The 22,046-nt window shown below is 41.4% G+C and overlaps 1 protein-coding gene across 2 annotated transcripts in view; it reads left to right on the plus strand.

Moving 5' to 3' along the window:
- Window positions 1-789: 789 nt before the first annotated feature.
- The window catches only part of slc4a2b (solute carrier family 4 member 2b), a 30,685-nt gene continuing 9,428 nt past the window's right edge, over window positions 790-22,046 (plus strand). For both annotated transcript variants that reach the window (XM_070853024.1, XM_070853023.1), the window contains exons 1-9: window positions 790-1,057; window positions 6,421-6,592; window positions 15,257-15,425; window positions 15,549-15,772; window positions 17,008-17,132; window positions 17,903-18,123; window positions 19,988-20,124; window positions 21,608-21,788; window positions 21,879-22,014. In XM_070853024.1, coding sequence (XP_070709125.1) covers window positions 6,533-6,592; window positions 15,257-15,425; window positions 15,549-15,772; window positions 17,008-17,132; window positions 17,903-18,123; window positions 19,988-20,124; window positions 21,608-21,788; window positions 21,879-22,014 — 1,253 coding nt within the window. In that variant the 5' untranslated portion in view covers window positions 790-1,057; window positions 6,421-6,532. The remainder of the gene's footprint in view (window positions 1,058-6,420; window positions 6,593-15,256; window positions 15,426-15,548; window positions 15,773-17,007; window positions 17,133-17,902; window positions 18,124-19,987; window positions 20,125-21,607; window positions 21,789-21,878; window positions 22,015-22,046) is intronic.

Below are 22,046 nucleotides of genomic sequence, written 5' to 3' on the forward strand. Positions count from 1 at the left end.
ACATGTCATTGCTTTCCCGCTCATTTTATGCACACTGCAAGCATTCACAAATGAATAAACATCCTGTGCAAATGTATAAACATGCCAAAAATCATGCAGTTAATGTGTACAAGTTTTATTTCAAACTGCCTTTTAAGAGAAGTTTTGAGATTAATGCACATGCTCAGTCACTTCCTGGGATGGCAGAGTTGCATCGCCCTTTATGAGAAGTCAGTTGCCCAATGTTCTAAGGAAAGATGGTACATAATGACTCACCCTCTGTCTTGCAGTCTGTATTATTTTGAGTGAGAGCTGTCATTCATTATGTGGTGGTAAACTGGGCTTTTGTTCACTGCCTTGCATGTCATAATATAATGTTGTTTGGCTTTTTAATGTGGAAAGCCTTTTGTTTAATGGCTGGTCACCTTTTGGATGTCTGTGTGTTGAGACATGAATCTACTGCATGGCAACCCTGCAGGTTGAGAAATAGACCTTGTCAGAAAAGAACGTATTTCCACATGAAGAAAAACTGTATGTGATCCTCATCTGATTAAAGGGCCATACAGTGTTTTACTTACTTGTATTACTGCCAACCTCTTTACGATTTCTATTTTTTCAAATAATGTGAGGAAAATTACATATTTGTTGAACTGGTCAAAACTGGACATTTGCAACCAATGATGAGGAATTTTGTGTGTGTGTGTGTGTGCGTGTCAGATAGATTTGTGTGTCTGAGCAGCAGCCTCTGACTCAGTGTTGAATGGGTCCTGGAGTCACATGGCTACTTGTCAGCAGGCTGGAGGAGGAAACATAATCCTGAGGAGGAAGGCTGCTGCTATCAGTCCGTGCATGTTGGACTGAGAGAGCACTCAAACAGACGAGAGGCTGCACCGCACACGATCGGCCGAGGCTCACGGTCCACATCTCTAACTCTGGTTCCTTTTGTCTCCCTATCTCTCTTTCCTCCCTCTGTTTGTTTTTGTCTTGCACTCTGACCAGCCCCGGGTCTCTCTTCTCAGCAGAGTTCAGAATTGCTCTACAATGTCTGCGGTGGCTTCTCTGCTGTAAGCACGCAAAGGTATGGTATGATCATGGATCTCTTTTTGTATTTCTTGACCAGCAGTCATGTTTTCAAGTTGTCTTAATTTGTCAGAATGTCCCTTTGTACTGCTTGTTAAGTTATTGTCTGTTAATTTAATCGCTTATATGGGTTAGTCCTCAATTAGATGCCCTGCACCGTCATTTGTCAGGTCCGTATCCAGAGGACTGGCGAAGAAAATAGAGCTGACTCAGGCTTGAACCTTGATGATCTGCAGCCATAGCACGAACAACTGTAAACAAATCCCGCTTAGTTCCACAGGTTACAGAGCAGAGAAAAGGCCTCAAACAAGCCACTTTCAGCCCACTTGTGTTTTAGTAGCATAAACATTCCATTACAACTCTTATAAATCCTAAATTTTAGCCTTTAAAGGCCATGTTTTGGAGAAGTGCTGTAGTTGAATCAGAATTGACCACTTTTAGCTACAAGAAACCGACCTAATTTCCTCATGTGTTTGTCTTTTTGTCCTCCTAAGCTGTTCTCTGTTTGACCCATTTGCTTATCACTCACATGTCTTTCTGCAACAGTGCTCCTATGTGTCTTTAACAGGTGATAATGATACTGTAAACTGTAAACTGTTACAGCATGTTATTCTGAGATAAAACGTTGAGGCCACTAATTGTTCTCATGTCACTTTGAGCTATCACAATCAGTGTCTCTGGAGGAAAATGTGATGTTTCTTTAAACATGCATTGCCTGAAACAAGTGAAAAGTAAAGCCAGTTCTCTAATGAAACCTTAAATTGCTCCCTTCCTCCCTGTCATTGTCCTGCTTTTATAAGTACAGGCCTGTTTGTTGGTTGAGGTTTGGACATTGTGATCAAGCTTCTATTTCTGGACAGGCATTTTTATTGGCAGTTTGTGCATTTTATTGAACTGTTCTTTAATTATGCCTTTTTTGATAGAATTTGTAGATGAGCTGCAGTCTGTGGTCGACACTCTCGTTCCAAGCTGCTTTCTGAAGCCGTGCCCGGTCGGGGTGTCCTGGCAGATCACAGGGTTAAGACACACGTGGGCTTGTGTCGTGAGTTCGAGTCTGGCTCGTAACCTTTGTCCAGTTGCTTGACTGTCTCGCTCCTTTCCCTTAATGTCATTATGAGGATGCATAGCAAAGAATTTCTATACTTTGATGTATATTTAACGCCAAAGGTCACATCACTCAATAATCAATCTTTATTTAATCTTTCTTTATTTATATAGCACCAGTTCATAACAATGTTATCTCAAGAAGGTTTACATAAAGAGCAGATAAGACCAAACTCTTTAATTAAGAGAGAGACCCAACAATTCAGGAATTGAGGGGAGAGAGAGAGAGACAAAACACACAACAAGCAATATGAATTAGGACAATAGGAATGTGGTAGCATTGAAATACATGACAAATAACGGGACTAATAACAGTAAAAAGTGGCGGCGGCTGATAATCCGCAGTAGTGATTCATGAAGCCAGAGAACCACAGCAGAAGGACCAGGACCTGGATCCATAAGAACCTGAGGGATGAGAAAAGCACAGAAAGGCTCCGGGGAAGATACCAAGTTAGTAGCAGGCATTAAGTGGAGATGAGGCATAATGATGGAGAGGAGGAGGAGGAGAGAGAGTCCCCCGGCAGTCTAAGCCCTATAGCAGCATAACTAGGGGCTGCTCCAAGGCCTGAGCCAGCCCTAAACTATATGCTTTATCAAAAAGGAAGGTTTTTAGCCTAATCTTAAATGTAGAGAGGGTGTCTGCCCCTGAACCCAAACACTATCACACTATTACTATCATCTGCATAACAGTGGAAATTAATGGAGTGTTTCCTGATAATATTACCCAGAGGAAGCATATATAAGGTAAATAGTATCAGTCCAAGCACTGAACCTTGTGGAACTCCATGTCTATGAGATTACAGTGAAGGATGCTGAAGAACAAAAAACTATTTTTGAGGCGATTGATGGGCATTTTGTGCTGATTCATCTCTTCTCCAGGCTCCTAATGCAGAGCTCTCCTCCTGAATATTTGAGTGCCCCATATTCCTGTATCTTTTTAAGATGAGCCCTGCAAGGGGGGGACCTAAAACTTCTCAGATTCTGGAAAAAAAGACAAATGTCGACATTGCCAGGCCAGTGTCTGACTTTTTACCTTATTTTTTGTTTTCCTCCCGAAAATGTGCCATTTATTCCAAATGAAAGGAGGAAAACACACCATTTCACCTAAAATTTACAACATACCAAAGAGACTTACTCTGAGATATACTCAGATACTTACACTGTGTGGGAGAGATGAGTTGCCTCACAGATCTTCATGGCAAAAAAATGCCAAACTCATGATCTTGAGTAACCACCTTCCTCTGAAGGTAGAATGCAAAGGAAAGGGTAGTTCACCTATTCATTGCTAAGTTACTTCGGAAACTTTAAATAGCAGGTGACTCATTATCAGATTACAAGTCATTTAAGTAGGAAACATGATGAATTGTGAGATCTAAGGCCCATATATTACATAAATGTGTTGGTTAAGCAGAAACGTTGGTTTTTATTTTTTTCCTTGGTCAAAGGTAACATCTTTACACACGTGATCCTGACTGTAATCTTTTCTTAGCGTCTTCTCTCTCTCTCTCTGTAGATGGTTGAAGATGACTGCGACAGCTTGTTATGCAGTGACAAGCTGAGTTAACCTATAGGCAGGGTAGACATTCAGACATTTTGTATTAACCTGGATTAGCTTTGGAACATAGGTCCAAGCATAAACATGACTTTTTACTTAAGTCTTTCTAAGGGCTGACATAATGGACACTAGAAAGAATCCCAGAGTGCCCTGTTTCTATTTTCTATAAATTTACAGCTCCTCCTGACAGGCGTCAGTCTGTGTAGCAGTTGCCTTCTTCCTGTTTTCATACTTACTTCCTCCCTGAAGGATAGTTTTCCCAAAGCATGCATGCACACATTTGAGGCTGTGACTAAATCTTGCATGGAAAAGATTTGAAGGGGAAAAAAATTCCTCTTGCCATCATCTTCGTTAAGGAACTTTTTGCGAGGTGCTGGGCTTCTTGATGACTCTGGGAAGACATGATGAACTTCTTCAAGGAGAAATATAGAGCATCTCGTCCTCAGTTCCTCTTGCACTGTCAGCATTCATCCATGTTCTTTTGGCCGTCTCAGTTATTACCTAAGAGACCAGTTCCTTTTTATTCTAAATGGTTGGACCTGATTGCGGACAATGAACATTTAGATCATTGTGGATGAAGACATTTGCAGGTGATATTATTTTTCTCTTCTGATCATTATTATCTGTATTATTACAGACATGCCCTGAGGTAGATAAACTGGTTCCCATGCTTTTTGCTCAGGATCCCAGGGTTCTGTAACGTTATCCCTGTGTAGCCAGCCCTGACTCTTCCACAGTGGTAGGCTCTAGATTTACTGAGAAAGTAATCTTCAAACACACCTAAGATAACCCCAGTAGACTCCTTTTATTGACATTACTGCACAGGTTGCAATGCCCCAAGCCAGTTGTGGTTGTTATTCTGAATAGAACAGCTTCTAGTATGTAATTTACATTTGTTTGCTTTGATCACCATTGTGGCAGAGCAAACTAAGTGCATTGCCAAAATGTTGTGTTGTCTGCTCAGTGTCAGTTTTCAGGTCTCTTTGGCAGGCGATGTCTTTGTTCAGAGCACATTTAAATACAAGCTCACTGCCCAGCTCCTAAATCCTACTGCATTGCATTTAATCTCCTGTTATTGATTGTGCTTTAATGTAACCTACATCAACTGTACTTCTAAGAAATCTCTCCCTTTTAACAAGGTCATTCATATGAGTGTGTCCAGGCATCAGTGAGGCTTATCGCGTCTTTGATAACGGCTGTCAGAGAGCCAGGCTCACTTTGGCAGAACATGATTTCATACTGTGACACAGAAAAGTGAACCAAAAGAGGGCCCTCCTCAGCTTTTAGACTGAAGGAAAACCACTGTTCTGTCGACAGTGCTGCAAGCGAGATGATTTTAGTAAGATTTGCCAAGTACATTTAACAACTGTAAAGCAAAGAATTTTGTCATGCAGTTCAATTATTATGAATATATCGGGACTGGCAATACATACAGTGTTGTTTGGACACCAAATTCTACGCTCTTATTAATTCATGCAAATATCAGCTGGGTTTTTGCAGCCTAACAAAAGCATAATTCGATTTAAAGCAAGGCTGCACACAACAATTTTCCTGATTGATCCATTTTTTTATTTGGTTTTAAAAACTCACATGGTCCGACTCACAGTCTGAAACTGAAACATTCAGTTTACAATCATAAAGAACTAAGAAAACCAACCATTTTCACCTTTGAGAAGCCAGAACTACTGAATTTATGGTACTGAAAGGAATACTGACTGAAATGATAAATCAATTATGAAACTAGTTGTCGATTGACTACTCGATTAATTGTTTCAGCTTTATCAAGATCTATGTTTCTATCTAAATGACATTTCTCTCATGACATTATGAACGCACATCATTGTGCTCCTGTAGTCTTCCTTAACATTTTGCATGGTCCTAGCAAAGTTTTCAGATTTGAATTCCTGTGGTTATTTGTCGTACCACTAAGACTCGAGAGTGACGGAGGTGGAGGTTAGCACGGGCACGTGCCGCCGCTTATCAAAGGGTCCTCAGCACAGTAGCACCATGGTATCTAGCTCTTATCTGACTCAAATGGTTAATGACCTTGAATGGCGGGGAGGAAAAGTGTCAGGAAGTGCTGCTATGTACTATGAACTTCTGACATTGCTGCCAACATGTCTCAAGTCTAGAGTATAGTATGGAGTCATTTTTATGGGTTCCCACATCATTACATATTACACATAGCCCATAAAAACGACACTCAGTTTAGGCAATTTGTTTCTAAAGTGGGTCTGAGGCCTCAATGGTACTCAAGGAGCTTCCACGAAATCCTGGAACTGTTGATTAGTCCTCAGTGAGACCACATGTCACAGTACAGACGGAGTTAGCAAGGTGTCAGTGGTTTTTGTATTTTGTCGACTTTGCACTTTATTCACATACAGGTCACCAACACTGTATAGCAAATGTTAACATACTCCCAAAAAAATAAAACTAATACAGTAAATGTTATACCTGCTTAGCATCAGCAAGCTAGCATTGTCATTGTGAGTATGTTGGCTTGCTCATGTTAGCCTTTAGCTCAAAGCGTTTCAAATCTGATTGAAGAGCCAAAGCAATATTAAACACACCACTTTCATTATACTTTCTGACTGCACTTCATATTCAGGGATCCCTTGCCCACAGTTACAGTATCTCAGTGCCTCATGTCATAAATCTCTAGCTTCACGTTGACTAACCAACGGATCTGTATCTGTCTCCAGGTTATGCTGCCCAAAAGCTGTCTGAGTCCCAGTGAGAAAGAGAAGGGCTAAAGCCGCACCAATCCAAACCAGCTTTCCAGATCCTCTCCAGCAGCGACTCCACCGTGGAGCCATGAGCAACCCCAGCGCTCCCAACCAGATTACAAATGCCGTGGCATCGGTTATTCACAGCGTAAGTCCACCCGATCACATACAGAAAAGCCTCAGCCTGTTCTGTCAGGTCAGACTTTTGCGTCATCGACCACATGATGAAACACATGAGAGTTGTTGACCCTGGTGACAAACCAGGTTAAATGCCAATGTCTTTTCATGCATGAGACTGTAACTCTTCAGCTCCAAACTTGTCCCTACCTCAGTTAATGTTCTCTCTGTGCTGGATTTTTGCTGCATCAGCTCCCTCAGTCCTCTCTGGCATCAGAGTGTGTATTTTGGACAGTGCTGCTCCTTCCACATTTATGTGTGTACAAATCCAGTTACATCCTAGAGCCAATTCCTTGGCAACAAGAGGTACTTCTGAATGCAAAAATAAAAATGTTCAGAATAGTTCAAACACACTTCAGATCTGCACAGAGAGCGGCTCCTGTTGAATTTCCCTTTTCATTAGAGCTCAGAAGAATGTCAATGGCTCCACAACTGAAAACGGTTTCCCTCCTCTCTTCTTTAAGTCGTTACCAGTGTTGGAAACACTAAAATAATATTGGCACATAATGAAAAACATAATTGCATGGCTTCTGATGGGATTGATGTGATAAACATGCTGCCCGGGGGCAGCTGGTCAGCAGCCAAAGAAAGCAGCATTCCTCAACTCAAGAGCTTCTCAACAAGTTCATCTTGAGATGCTGCAGCAGAAGCTTAAAGGAAGATTCCCCCCATGAATGGTCTCATATTGTCAGATATCATCAATTTGTGATGGCTCGTGAATTCCAAGAATTATAAGGGTTGCTTCTATTTTTTACACTGGTTTATCCACCTTTCTCGACCTTTCTCATGCTCTTTTACTTAAGTTAGGATTTCTGGTTCCAGGAATGGCTTTCAACAGCCCAAATTGAAGAGAGCTCACTGTTCTGTGGGTAAAATTGGTAGGTGAGTGGAAATCGTGTTGTTTAAAGCACAGTGGGGGCAAAAAAGAGATTTCCACTTCATAATAGGTTACTTTTGGCAGACTTAAGATGAGATTTACCATTTATTGCACTATTGAGAGATAATTTAATCTTACTGAAGGAGCACAGGTTCTGGTTCAGTCCTTTAAACATGCTCATGGTGTTCATTTTGCTGCACCAGAGCAGTCAGTACCACACCAATGCAGGAAATACTTTCCCTTGGCTTTGCATTTTTTGTCAGCTGCTTCCTTTTCCAGTGTTGCACAACTGTGAGACCATGCTGAAAACTCCTGCATCTACTTGCATGCAGAGTGGAAAGGGGTTCCTGGGTCCTCGCTGGACATAAACAACATAAGTGCTGTCCATGTTTGAAATTGAACCCCGCCAGTTCAGGCACAGAATGCAGAGTATTTAGGAGGTGGAAGTGGATATATGACACTTAACTACTGATCCATGAAAAATGTGCAGAGAGGCCATGGATTTAACTACTTCCCATATTTTCTTTTACTACTTAGATGATATTTCATTGATTTTTTTTATTTGATTTTTTTTCCCTCATTCTTATTCTAGTTATCATTTGTTCCAGGTGATATTATTAAGATGAAAACATGGAATTGAGAAGTGCCTTTTTAATCTAAATAATACTTTACTTTCTGCAGAATTTCAATATGTTTTGGACACTTTTGTCTTTGTGTGGTTTCCAAGAAAGCTTATGGTCTATAATTAGACCCAAAACTTGACTTTAAAGGCTCATGCACACAATTTCTTGCAGTCAGATGTGTAGGAGGGAGTGTTCATAGGCAAGAGAAGACCAAGGTCCCTCACACTGGTGTGTGTGCGTGATCTTTTTATTATCTTTCCTAAAACTTTACCCAAAAATTAGATTTTGGATACCCTTTAGTTATTTACATTGCACAAGACATTGTCTTTATAAGATAAAAATTGTATTAGTTGCTGTAAAGATTAGCAGGCCCATCCTCGAGCTACGTTATGGCCCTTTAACTTTGGCCTCCTTGAACTCTTGGTGAAGGTGTACACTGACAACAGTTAAGCCTTTTCTGAATCAGCATGTCTTTATTGCTATTTATATCCACTAAGACAGTTAACTGCCATAAAACGTATTGAGACTGTGGTCTAGAATATGGCTTAGCTATAATGAGACTTGCCAGGATGTAGCCTGATGACAAAGAAGCTCAGTGAAGATAAAAATGTTTGCTGTATGACAGTGCCTTTGCAGTTATTGGTTGTTCTCTTGGCTCCAGCTTTACCAAGTTAATTATTATCTCCTTTAACAATGTGTGTTTGTGAGTGTGTGCATGTGTAGTCAGGGAGAGTTCAGTTAATCCTGTTTGGATTTTTAAGGCCAACGTTGTGAAACTGAGTTTGTCATCTTCCGACCCTGATTATCTGCCCAGGTCACGTGACGAGGGCTGACTGAAATGGGAAAACGGATTGTCTTCCATTAAGGAAGCCGGCGCCTCTGACTTTTACTTTTGACATTGGAAAAGTAAATACAGCTATCTTGCTGTATTTTAGGCTGCAACCACACACCTGTGTGTAGTTTGATGGACTATCTGTATGCAGTTAAGGTGAGTTTACTTAATTAAAGCATAGAAGGCTCAACGTAACATGTGACTCGCCTGTTACGTTGAGTAGCGTGGTTTGCTCTATTTCTGTGTGTGGTCTTCTTATCATTATCCTAAATAGAGCAAATAGAGTTTTTCAGAGCCTATATGTAGTCTGACTTTGGTTCATTTTAGGTAAATGTAACCTCTAAATGAACTCTGTGGCTGGTTAATGTTCAGTCTAGTTCTTGTGCTTTTTGAGATGCATATTTATTTTTTTCCAGCTCATTGATTTTTCTCAAGTATTTAACGCCCAAGGTAATAATTATTACCTTAAGTTATCTCAAAGCGTCACTAGTTAGAGAGGTGGCTTTAAAAGGTTTTTCGACAGGGGAGCACTCTGAGCATTCCAACTGGTTTTTCTCAAATTCACAGGAAAAAGTTGTGCTAAGAAACCCACTGTGCTGGTGGCTCAGTTTGAAACTGTTTACAAATGTTTCTGTTTGCTTCTCCTCCTGCACGGAAAGGTCAGAGGTCAGGGTCAGCTACAGTACAGAGCCACTGGAGCTGGTAGGGATTCAGTGTTTTGCTTCAGTGTATTTCAGCAATCTGGTAGATGGAAACTGTCTAGGCCATTGGTTTCTAATCTATTTGGTTTATATTCCCTTAAAGGAATAGTTTCACACTTGAAAATTGAAATGCGTCTACTTACTTTCTTGCTGAGAGTTGTACAGTACTCTGTATATGAAGGGGACACCAGGAGACTGTTAGCTTAGCCTAGCATGAAGTCTTGAAACATTGACTTCCAACAAAATACACCTCACCAATTAATTTTATATGTAATTTGTTCAATATGTACAAAAACTGAAATGTTAAAATATCAGGTTTTGGTTTTACGAGGGTTTTGTGTAAGTCTGTGCTGGCAGCCTCAAAATGAGCCAGGAGATGTCAAACTATTTCTTCAGAGCTTTAGTTACAGAATTTGGCAAAAGTGTTTATTTGCTAACTTGTTATGAGAAGAAGAAGAGAAGAACCGGTACCACTATCATGTCCCTTCATTAAATGTTAAGCTATAACCAGCATCCAGTTAGCTTAACTTAACGTAGAAGATATAAGATAATAAAACCGTTGTATCATGTTCGTTTAATCTACTAGAAGCACTGATTGGCATTTTGATCCCTGTTTGTTACGATCTTCTCCGCTAATTCAAGAACATGCGTAAGCTTGTTTCCCAAAATGTCGAACTATTACTCTAAAAAAAGGTTAAGTCTTGGGCACCCCAACCAAAGTGATTTTCCTGGCAGAAATTGTTTCATGTTCCATTTTTGAGGCCTCAAAGTGTAAAACTGTTAACTTTACCAAAATATGTTTTGGATTTTCCTTTTTCCTGTTAGTCATCATGTGACTCTCGTGGTCTCTATGAAAGTGCTGGTCTGGACAACGGCAGGCACCCAAACTGGTGTCATCGCGTCTCCACCCACATATTGCAATAGTGAACTGACATTATAGTGCAATCGTATCTGTGCAGTCTGGAAGTGAACTGTCAGACCTCAGATAGAAGGATCAGTACCCAGATTACACCGCCTACTACTTATTTCCATATTTCATTAGTTGTAGCAGCCTCAGACTTCCTGTGACGTAACAGTTTATCATTTGGACATCTTGAAAAACGGAGGTGTGAAAACACTCTCAGGCAAATGCTCTCTGTTTGACTACAGAAAATCCTGTTTGCATCATATTAAATGATAAAGCTCGTGACTGCTAAAAGCCTGATCCCCAATACAAATATAATCAACACGTAGCACCAGACGGGAAGAAAAAGAATTAGAGACATGTTTTGCGGTCTCAGACTGTTCCCTTGATTAAATTCACAGCATATGACGTACAGTATGCATTTGTATTTGATTTTAAGCAGTGCAAACATCCCTTCTTGATTTATGATGTGTTTGGAAGGTTTTGAAAACCAGTGCTTGCATAATACAGAATTCACAGTTAGCTGATGATAAAACTTAGAAACTCAGCATATTGTGCACTCGGATCTCCTTGCAGACTCATGGTAAGATATGTAGGAATGCATTGACTCATCAGCCACACAGTACGACGTGATCACTCCAACATCCGAAGCCTATCTTCCCCTTTCCCCTCCAAATGCTGACTGTGTGGGATTTGAGCCTACCTAACGACACAGATAATCTCCTCTGCTGCCTCCACACGTTGTCGAGTGTCCATCTCATTATGCAACACAGCCACTGCAATGTGCATGCTACTTTTTAAAACTTAACAAACTCTGCTGCTTCACAAGATGAACACTTTTACTAGCTAATATTTCACTCATCTGTCACTAAATTTAGATAATTTTAAGCCTGTTTGTTTAAATTCTGTCCAATAATATTTCTCCTGTCTTTGGTTTTTCAATAATTGCCAATGGATAACCTTTCTGGATTGCTAATTTCCATTAGTAAACATCAATTTTAATTATTTTGTACCACTAGGATCTTACTGATTGCTCCTATTGAAAGGCACCAACATACTAAAGCAATGCATTTCAGTTTAAAGACTGAAATTGACTAAAGAGTAATAGAGTAATTGACTAAGAGAGCAGTCAGGGGGGCCCCAGTAGGTCACATGGTAAATAAGTACCGTCAAGGCTGAGTCATTACCGCAGTGGCCCAGGTTCAAAACTAGCTCAGGCCCTTTGCTTCATGTCATACCCACTTTCCCTCCCCTGTTGACTGCCGCTCTCTACTGTCGCTGTCCAATAAAGCAGAAAATGCCAAAAGCACAATCTTAAAAAAGACGAGGAAAAGAAAAACATGGCAAGCAAACCTTTCTAAAAACTTTCCATACACGTCTGTTTTTACTTGGTCAACAAATTAATGTTGTTCAGCTATTTTATGTGTTTGTTCACTGGTCAAATGATCAACCACAGATATGTGGATTTTAGTCATTTGTCATGAAGAAAATAGTGAGTAGTGGTTTCATCATCATGTTTCTTAACATGTCTTCTGTCAATATTGGCCATCAAAAATACAGCCTTTGAAAATCGTAATCTGTTTAGTTCTTATGCATTTACATTGCCCTTCAAGGCGAACTGGCTAAGAGCACCTTGGTCAATATTTAGGCTTCATGTGGCAAAGTTAAAATGTGGAGATGAATGTCACTGTGAGGTTTTGTTCCTGGCTGTTCAAACACGGCTTGTCCTTTCAGGCAGCATTTGTCCTCAAAGCGACAACAAGAGTCTTGTTTATTCTGCCGGGGCACAATGGGCCGACTGGCGAAGGTGGCAGGTTGGCCGATAGGGTTCTGATTATGGCATCACGAGGCTTTGATAAGCAGGGGGAGAGGGATATCTCCTTCCTGCAAGTCTTAATAGAGGTGTTGAGGATCAGAGCTCCAGTGTTGTCATGTTGGAGGACAGTGACACTTGTTGCCACCAAAACGTTGCGATTAAGCTCACGTTACCATGAGCGAGGTAAGTCCCTGAAACTCCTCACTGAAGTGCAAAAAATATTACTCTTAGTCAAAGTTTTCTTCATTATCTGGTCAGTTTTGTTTTTACTCGGCTCACCTCGGCTTGTTTTTGCACATGGTTTCGGTTGTGGAAAATTCTCTCACCTCTTTGAGAATCCCTCACACATCTCTCAAACCTCTAGGGGTCCACTGTGAAACCATGATATGTATGAGAGCTCTGTAAAAATAAACTGCCGTATAGTGTAGCAGCACACATCTGGACAGGACATGTGGAAGAGACTCAAGATTTTTGAATCAGTCATTCAATTAAATATTGAAGTATTGAGATTGCTCAATTCCTAATTGCAGAAATTAAAAGTTTCTCTTCAATTTTTGACATGTTTTGATGAAACTGCTGTTGCAAGATAATAAGTAAAAGAAATGTGCTCTGCTTCTTTAAGTGCCAGTGCTGTTAGTACTTTAAAGTGCTGAATCGTCTTTGGCAGTTTGTTCTGGAGGTCACAGAGGTGAACCAACACTTTGTTCACTCCTTTTTTCTTTTCTTCTTTTTTTTGAGACTTTTGTTGATCTGTCAGGAAAAAAGCTATATGAGGAATTGAACCTTGGGTCAATATTGAATGTGTGCCTAACAGGCCGACCTGCCTCTTCTTTTACTCAGTCTTAGCTTGTTCGCAGTTCAGTGAAGGGTTTCTGCTTCTGTTACCTGTGTGGCATGTAAAAACAGGTCAGAGTAAAATTCTGCATGGTTACGTGGGTCATGGGAATCAGTTTTTCACACTCTTTGGACATCTGTCGAGTTATGAGTACAGTATATTCAGGAGGAACTGCTGAGTTTCCTGCTCACATTTTCTTGTCTTTGTGAGTTTGAGGAGCTTAATGTGTTAAAAGAGCAACAAAAGGTATCTTTGTAAATTACAAGGTGGCAAAGCTGGTTTATATCAAAATTAAAACTACTTGTTCTGCACAAAACTGATGATATTGCATATGTCCATTATCAGATTGTTAATACTGATTTATTAATTAAGGCAGTATTTCACTGGTTTACTGGTTCTCAACCAACTCTGAAGGTTCACAAGATAAATCAGTCATGAGTCGATTAGTAGGGTAGCAAACAAGAAATCTGTATTCATTTTTTGAGTTCTCTGTAATGCTTTCTTTATTTGTGAAATATTTGATTTGATGTGAGCTCTTTTGGCCAAAAACAATTACATCAGTGAACCCTTCTGAGAAGTTTAGTCTGGGAATATCTCTTTCGTAGAAATGCTAACAGCTCACAGATATTTCTTCTATGTAAGGTCAACAATGCATTTTATTTTACAAGCTCATTAATAGTTTCTTTTTGTAAAATCTGAATCTGAAAAATAACTAGTGATTATAGCTGTCAAATAAATGTAATAGAGTACATGTATTCAGTACCATAAAATAGAAATACTCCAGTAAAAGTCTGATGTACGTACACAGTATGGTGCTTGAGGAAGTATACTTAAATACTGTAACTCTTAGCAGTCTGCTGTTCATGAACTGGAAAAATTGTGGGCCTAAGCAGGAGCTTCAGGTGGGGGAGGAGTATTTGTACATCATCACGTGCTTCCAGTTACTCCCTGCAGCACTGGAGAAAACTTAATATATGACTGACATGTTGGGTGTCCTGAGAACCACTTGTGGGAGCGTGAGATGACTTGTGGCCCCTGAGTTTTGCCACAGGTAGGGTTCGCCACAGGACCTGAGGCATCTGCGCAGTTGTCATGGCAACATTATCTGTGCCGTTAGGTGGCTGCAGCACGATCCTGTTAGCCAGAGTAGATCCACTCGCTGTGTCGCTCCAGCCAATCCTTATCACAACATCCCACCGGCAGGGCAGGGCACAGCAGGGCACAGCATCCTGCTGCAAGAAAACAGATCTCTTATCACCCACATGATCCCTGTCACAGCACAGCGTGGAAAAAGAGTAACTGATCAATGCACATGGCTATTGTTTCCAATTTAAGGCTAATGTTCTGGAAGGTATGCATCATAGGACTTGTCATATGATGTCCTAACTGAGGTGTTTTTGCAGGGCAGAACTCCCTCTAGTGTCGTTAAAGTGAAAGTGTCCCAAATTTGTACTAAAAACATATTCTGAGCAGGTTTTGAGGAGTATGTGGTCTGGTCACCTTGGAAGACTGCCAAAAACAGTCAGTCTGCAGACTAAAAAAGCCCTTAATTTTTGAGTGTGCTGTCGATGGACATTATTGTACCACGATGCAATGCACAAAGGGAAAGTAGGAGCTTATCACAGCTGGAAAACATGAAAACCAATTAGGGATGGTGGTGAAATGGTTCAAAAGAACACAGAAGACAAAAAATAACTATTGATTTTATTCAAAATCTTTTTGCTCTTTCTTTGAGAGGTTTAATTGTCAGAAACATTATAAAGTTGCTGTTCGATTGCCTTTGCACGATGCACATAATGCATAATTTCCTGTTCATACAAAGCAGCTTAGTGTGTTGATTTCTTGTATAGTAACTGCAATAATTGTATAATTCTTAGTATATAGAGGAAGCTACAGTGTAGACATTACTTAATCTGAATGACAAAAATAGACATTTGAAAAAGAAATTAGATAGAATAACCTGCAGTAAGCTGGAAAGAAGCAGAACGAAATAATTGCTTGTGACTTTTTCTTTAATGTCATTGTTCATTTGTCGTTTGTGTTGCAGCCAGAGGCTCCTGCTGCCTCATCACTGCACGGGACTCCGCGCCCTGAAGAGGAGGACGATGGGGACCTGAACAAAGCCCTGGGCGTCCAGCGGTTCCAGCAGATCCTCAGCCCTGCTTCTGCTGTTCCTGATGAACAACACCACAACTACCATGAGGAGGACATTGAATGTAAGCACACGCTGGCCTCCTTGTTGTTTGAAGCATTTCAACATTCAGCAAACCAGGGGGTTTATCAGATGGTACTTTGGCCTGTTATTCATGTGTGTATTTCTACTCTCTGTTTCCCCCCAGACCACCGTCACTCCTCTCACCACATCCACCGACCTCTGTCCAAGCTGCCCCCTGAGGGACGCAGGAAGAAGAGCAACAAGAAAAGGAGAAAGGACAAAGATCACAAAAGCAGCCATGTTCCCAGCGGTGGCCCCATAGAGGAGGGAGAGGATGAGGATGAGGATGAGGAGGGGACGGAGGGGACTTCCGCTCCATCTGACTCGGAGAGAGTCAAAGATGTGGAGGTTAGCATTTAACTTCATACTAAGTAAATAATGATGCATCATCACTGTTAGTTTTTGGTTTATATTGTTTGTAAAATAGACCTGCAAGTGACAAGTATTTTATCATCTCAATTAATCATTTTACCTATAAAATAAGGATAATAATTATGAAATATTTCCTTTATTGTTTTTGTCTTTTTCTGACAGTCAAAATCCCCCAAATCTTCAGTTTATTGTAATGTACAACAACAAAACACTGCAAGTTGGCATGTATCAAATATTATATAGAGAGGCATGTTGAACTATATCTATGACACAAGCACTTTTTACTGCATTATGTACTTTAATTCTGTTTATTGATCCCACCACAATAATAATTCAGTCACTTTGTCATTAACTGGCTGTAGTCTTGCTGGCTTTTATACTTTGATTTAATGTGCTCCTATACTGTCCAGTTAAAATGAGAATGTTTGTTAATGCAGGTGTAAGAGCGGATCACAGCAACTGTTACGATATGATTTGCATTAAGGTGTGAGTGAATGAACGTATGCAAATGGCTGCAGCCTCTATGCTTTGATACCCGACCTGCTTGAAGCATTACCATATTTTCCTCTATGAATATTTCAGCAGTCTTAATCATTCATCAGTGGGTTTCATGTTTGGTTGTTATTATGATACAGCTGTTACACTGTTGCAGAATTTGTAGAATATGACTGAGATGAGTTGTTTTACTTCATTTTAACTGTATTTTAATCTGTTTTTAGTTGATATATCTGCTTCGTTTCGGCTTTCACTGTTTGTTTTTTTTACCACTTTTTATTTGTGACAGTTTAAGATTTAAAATGTCCTTTTCTTGTGTAAAATATATTTAACGTAAGTGGACTAAGTCCACAGTCCTTGGTTCCTGACTTTATGTCCGTATTGTCCTTAGATTTATCCAGATCCATCCAGCATCCTTGTTGTTCACATTGAAGTTGATCTATTCTCCACATTTCTATTCCTTGGATGTCCATCTATTGTTTCAGACTGTGGTACCCTTATTAAAAGTAAACCAGATTATCTAAATATATTGTCAAGATCAAATTCCTCCTCTAACTCATTAAAACTCATCAGTTCTCTACCTTGGACTGATGTGCACACGGCTCTCATGCGCTTTTTTTTTTTTATATCTGATGTAAAGTAGTTGGTTTGCATTTAGGGTTCATTGGCTGTTTTTATAGTAAGCAGTGCTCTCACGCTCTGTATTCCCTCCACAGTTCTTTGTTTCTGATGAAGACCACTCCACCAAACATGGCAAAGAGAGCCCTCACTCAGCCCGAGATCTGGAAATCGTACCACAGTCTGCGGAGGGAGCAGATACTGAAGATGGATCTTCCTCAGAGTGAGTCCAAAAAAACAACAACAGAGACTCGGATTTATAATCGCGCTATCCCTGCTGTGATGAATTACCTAATGCATGTTTTTGTCATGTTGTTGAAATGTTCTCGTAGACACTCTGATTGGGTGAGGCTGCTCAGGCACAGGTTTGATTGGATAGTGAGGTACACACTGTGCGTTACCATGTCTCAGGCATCCAGTAGGCCTGCTGAGCATGATCTGATGGACCCGAGTAATCCTCTCCTCAGAGACCCATATATCACCTGTCGCCATAGACGACACAACGCACCTCAGCAGCCCCAGGCTCCAGCTACGATATTTACTTGTCCACTTCATGAGGGTCTGATCTGGGCCAGGAGGAAGCTGCATATAAACCTTTTGCTTGCTTTCAGCCTTTCGGAGAGCAAATCTCAGCTGATTTGCTTTAAAGAGCATAAGGAGAAAAAATTAAGTAAAAAAGTAGTTTTTCAGTCTTGAAATGCCGCGGACAACTGACGTTTAAAAGACGGTGAGTTCATAATACTTTTTGAGAGTGCCTTGATGGATTTGTAATGGAAGACCATTTTTCTTGCATTAGTGTTTTAAGCTGAGAGACGCAAGTATAATAGGAAGTGTTTTCGAAGAGCAGCATGAAAGATGTCTAACACATGAATAAAATGAAGATAGATTTTTTTTTTTTTTTTCACCATTTTTGATCCGTTAAATAAAAATAACCATTCTTCACTTGTCGGCGCCTGAGCTACAACTCTGCCTTGTTCTTCTGGTTTTATCCAGTAAGCCGGCCTCATCCGACGCTTCCAGCCCCACTGCCCAGTCAGTGCCACCCGAACACACTCCACTGGCCCGGGTGTCATCCACCAGTCGCAGCTACAACCTGCAAGAGCGCCGGCGCACAGGCAACATGACGGGTGCTGAGCAGGCCAAGTACCAGCGCATCCCTACTGACGAGAGTGAGGCTCAGACTCTGGCCTCCGCTGACCTGGACGGCATCAAAAGTGAGTCTAGATTAATTATTTTACGTTTTTGGACATCTTTGAGGGTTTTTTACACACCGGTTTGAATGTGTGTTAATATTGGACTAGTTAGATGGACACAAACACAACCAAATAAATCCTACTGTTACTGTGTCTGCTGAATGTGTAAACGGGCAACTGTTTTGCAAATATGTTTGGCGGTAATATGTGGATTTGCCGATGCTCGGATTCCTCCAGAAACATTAGGGGGAGGGCGGAGCCACCTTGAGTCCCTTCAGCATTGCAGTCAGCTCCCCGCTGCCCTGTGACGTTCCCGGCCCCCGGCCCAGCGTGGGGTTGTGTTCAGAGCCGGGGAGATTTACGTCAGGGAGCCGACCCCTCAGCAGAGAGCAGCAGCTTATCAGAGTGTGGCAGACAGGCCTTCATTATTAAATTAGCCGTTCCCTCTGTCAGCTGAGGCCCCTGGACTCAGGCCTGAGCCAACATGGTGGCTAATTGAGAAACCTGGACCTCAGTTCACAACCTTTAATCATTAGTGGAATGAAACAAGTGGAAGAGTTAAGTAGACTCGAAGGCAAACTAAAGAGGTTGTGGATGGAGGAATGGGCTTGATATTGTCCAGATATTTGGTCATTATGGGGCTTACCGACACAGAGTCGAGCCTCCCAACAGGTTATTCCCCACTTGTTCTCCGTGTCCTCTTTTATCTGCTTCCCGCCACCGTAAATCATCCTGGGAAAGTGTCTCCGTCTCTGGCTGCTGCTCAACAATAGGAATTATTAGATCACTGTCCCTCCCCTTTTGTTCGACCTGAGCGAATTAACACCTCTGCTCACTGATGCATTCTGATGGTTTCAGCCCCCGATGGATCAGGTGCCGGTCAAGAAAGAGCAACTTTTTCCAGTGTGTCAAAACTTGCACTAGTCGCCTGCTGCAGTTTGAGCAGCGAGTGGGCACGTAGTCAGACAGCTGTGCCAGCTCTAACAATACGCCCACCACAACTCCTCTTCCTTCAAGAGCTGCATGCCAATCAGGAATCATTTTACTCCAGGGTCTGCCCCAAACTTTACTCAGACATGGTGGAGCGACTTGACATTGGACCCTCTCAGTAAAAATTTGAGATTTTCAACTACTGTTCTGTTCATTCTAGCCTCAGTTGTACAATCTCCGAGTTTTGGACAAAAAATATTAAGTTTTTTCTACTTGCAATGACTTTCTTATTTTTGGATGAGAAACTTTGATGAAGAACCTTAAAAGCTTCACTGTTTGTTTCGTAGGACATTCAATCTCTGATAAAGGTAAGACTATTGGTATAACTGAAAGGAATCTCAAATATTTCGGTACACATAGGTCCTCTATTATTTTCGTGTTGCAAGATTGTTATTTTTCAATGTAACTATGGTCTTGCTAAGAGTAGTTAAGATGCCCATTGCAGTTCTGAGCATTACATTAACTTTTTGCTTAGTTTTTACATTTTTTTGCGTTCAAGTTTAATAAATAAGAGCTTTTTGCCAGCCAGTCAATTGATCTTTGAACTCAATTCCTACTCTCAGTGTTGTGTCGTATCTTTGCCATCCGGCATCTCTCACCACATCCTTTTCAATGTCTGGTGTTCTGCCAGCCTCAGTAACTCGACTCCCTGCTGAGGGACCACAGAAACAAAAGCAAAGTGGCCTGGTCCTCTGTGACTTAGTGGACTGAGATTTGAACTTGGGGTGCAAGGTTGACGTGAGCCTGCTGGGAGCTGCAGAAGCACAAAACAAGACTTAGCACAGTGCAGGGATTTATTAAACAGTAGTGTTTGTCTGAAAGTCATTTCCAATGGATCTTCTTTAGACTATATTCTTTTACACATCTCATCCCCTCCTCCCTTTTTCTCCACCAGGTCATCGTTTTGAAGATGTTCCTGGCGTGTACAGACACCGGGTCAGAAAGAGCACCAAGGGACAAGTGGTGCACACCGGCAAGGACCACAAAGAGCCGACCACTCGCAGCCGTAAGCAGGACCGAACCCCACATGAGGTGAGACATTGTAGTGCTCGCTTGTCATCCATCCTCTAAAAGCAGGACATGCTTCAATCAGTGTCGTGCCACATCTGAAGTTTTAACCTATTGTTTTTCAGCCCTAATGGTACCCAAATACATGTTGGCAAACATGTTGTCATTTTAAAGGTTTGGTAGATTCCCAACAGATATAAAGGACAGTAGACAAATCTTTTAGTTTTGGCAACATTAAACACACAGTTCTTGGATAATTTCAAAAACATTTTTATTAATTAATAATTACTTATATTGATGTGAAGTGATGAACAATATGTTAACTGCAGTTGTACAACTGAAAAACGTGATATTTATTTGGTCTTAAAATTGACCGACTGGACTTTTTAAATGCAGTTGCAATTTGAGGACTTTGTGAGGAGAAAAAAAACTTTGTGAGCATATTTTGTAATCTTGATTTTCCCATTCAGACTTTGCTTAATTGCCCCCATAATGACCATAAATTGTAGCAAATCCTGGGAAATGTTTTCCCTTCTTTCCCCATCTCAAATTTAACACTGCCCTGTGTCTTTTCTGGATGAGACAGGGAGGGAAGGAGACAATTAAAAATGAATGAATGAGTTCTTTCCTTTCACACACGGAAAGGAAAAAAGAGGGGGGAGAGGAGCTTAGGTAACCAGACACTGGGAGCTCCAGAGAGAGGGAGGGCCATGTTTTATTAACACACACACACACACATTCTCATACACAGCTCTGAGCCCCCCAGCAGCCCGGGTAAACAACAGGTCCCTGTCAGGTGTGTGTGATGAGGAAGAGTTACCTGTGGATATGTGTGTCAAAGTGAGGGTCCCATCCTTTGTGCCGCTGTCGGTTGTATCAGTGTTTGAGTCCTCTCTTGCACCGTCTCGCTCCTCCAGTCGTTGCCCGTGGTTCTGTACCGCTCTGCCTCGCGGCAAGGAGCCGTCCTGCTGGACATGGACTCCGGTCAAATGGCTCGGTACCAGAAGGTGAGGCTGGGTCACCGGCCAGAGTCAGGTTTGACCCGTGTGAGCGTGATTTCACAGGCATGCAGCAGGTGTATTTTGGAACGGGATGATGAATTAAGGGACTGTTTTCCAGCCTGGTTTTTGGTCTGGATTTCACAGATGGTTGTGACTGACCAGCATGGTGTTCCATTAATAAGCCATTGACAGATATTTGATGCTGTTTTTCTGTGATTTATGCAATTTTTTCATGTAGGGTAATAACATGGACATGATTTTTCTTGTGTGTGTAAATAGATCACTTGGTATCCTGGTAAGCATGAAGTCTGTGTCCTGTTGATGACATGCAAAATGCTCTACTGATGTTTCACCGCCACTAAATCAACTGGCTAAAAAACCATGTCTCCCTTAAAAATATTAAATTGACTTTTTGCGACACGCTTGAACATGTAATTTTGTGTGGACGGTGTGAATGCTGTGTCTCACCAACGCCTGCACGTGTTCCTGTCTGACGCTGTTTCCAGGTGTTTGTGGAGCTGAATGAGTTGACTATGGACAAGAACCAGGAGATGCAGTGGAAGGAGACAGCTCGATGGATCAAGTTTGAGGAAGACGTGGAGGAGGAGACCGACCGCTGGGGGAAACCTCACATAGCCTCGCTGTCTTTCCGCAGTTTGCTGGAGCTCCGCAAGACCATCTCACACGGTAAGATAATTGTGGATGTGTCATTTTTAAGCCAAAAGGCCAGTTGGTGCAGTTGAGAAAGTGCTGAGCTCAGTATGTGTGTGTCCACAGGTGCAGTACTGCTGGACCTGGACCAGAAGACCCTGCCTGGCATCGCCCACCAGGTGGTTGAGCAAATGATAATTTCTGACCAGATCAAAGCTGAGGACCGAGCCAATGTCCTGAGGGCTCTGCTGCTTAAACACAGGTGATTCCCAGCACCAGATGGCAACAAACAAG

Source organism: Pempheris klunzingeri, chromosome 21 (assembly GCF_042242105.1).
Source record: "Pempheris klunzingeri isolate RE-2024b chromosome 21, fPemKlu1.hap1, whole genome shotgun sequence".
Lineage (NCBI taxonomy): Eukaryota > Metazoa > Chordata > Actinopteri > Acropomatiformes > Pempheridae > Pempheris > Pempheris klunzingeri.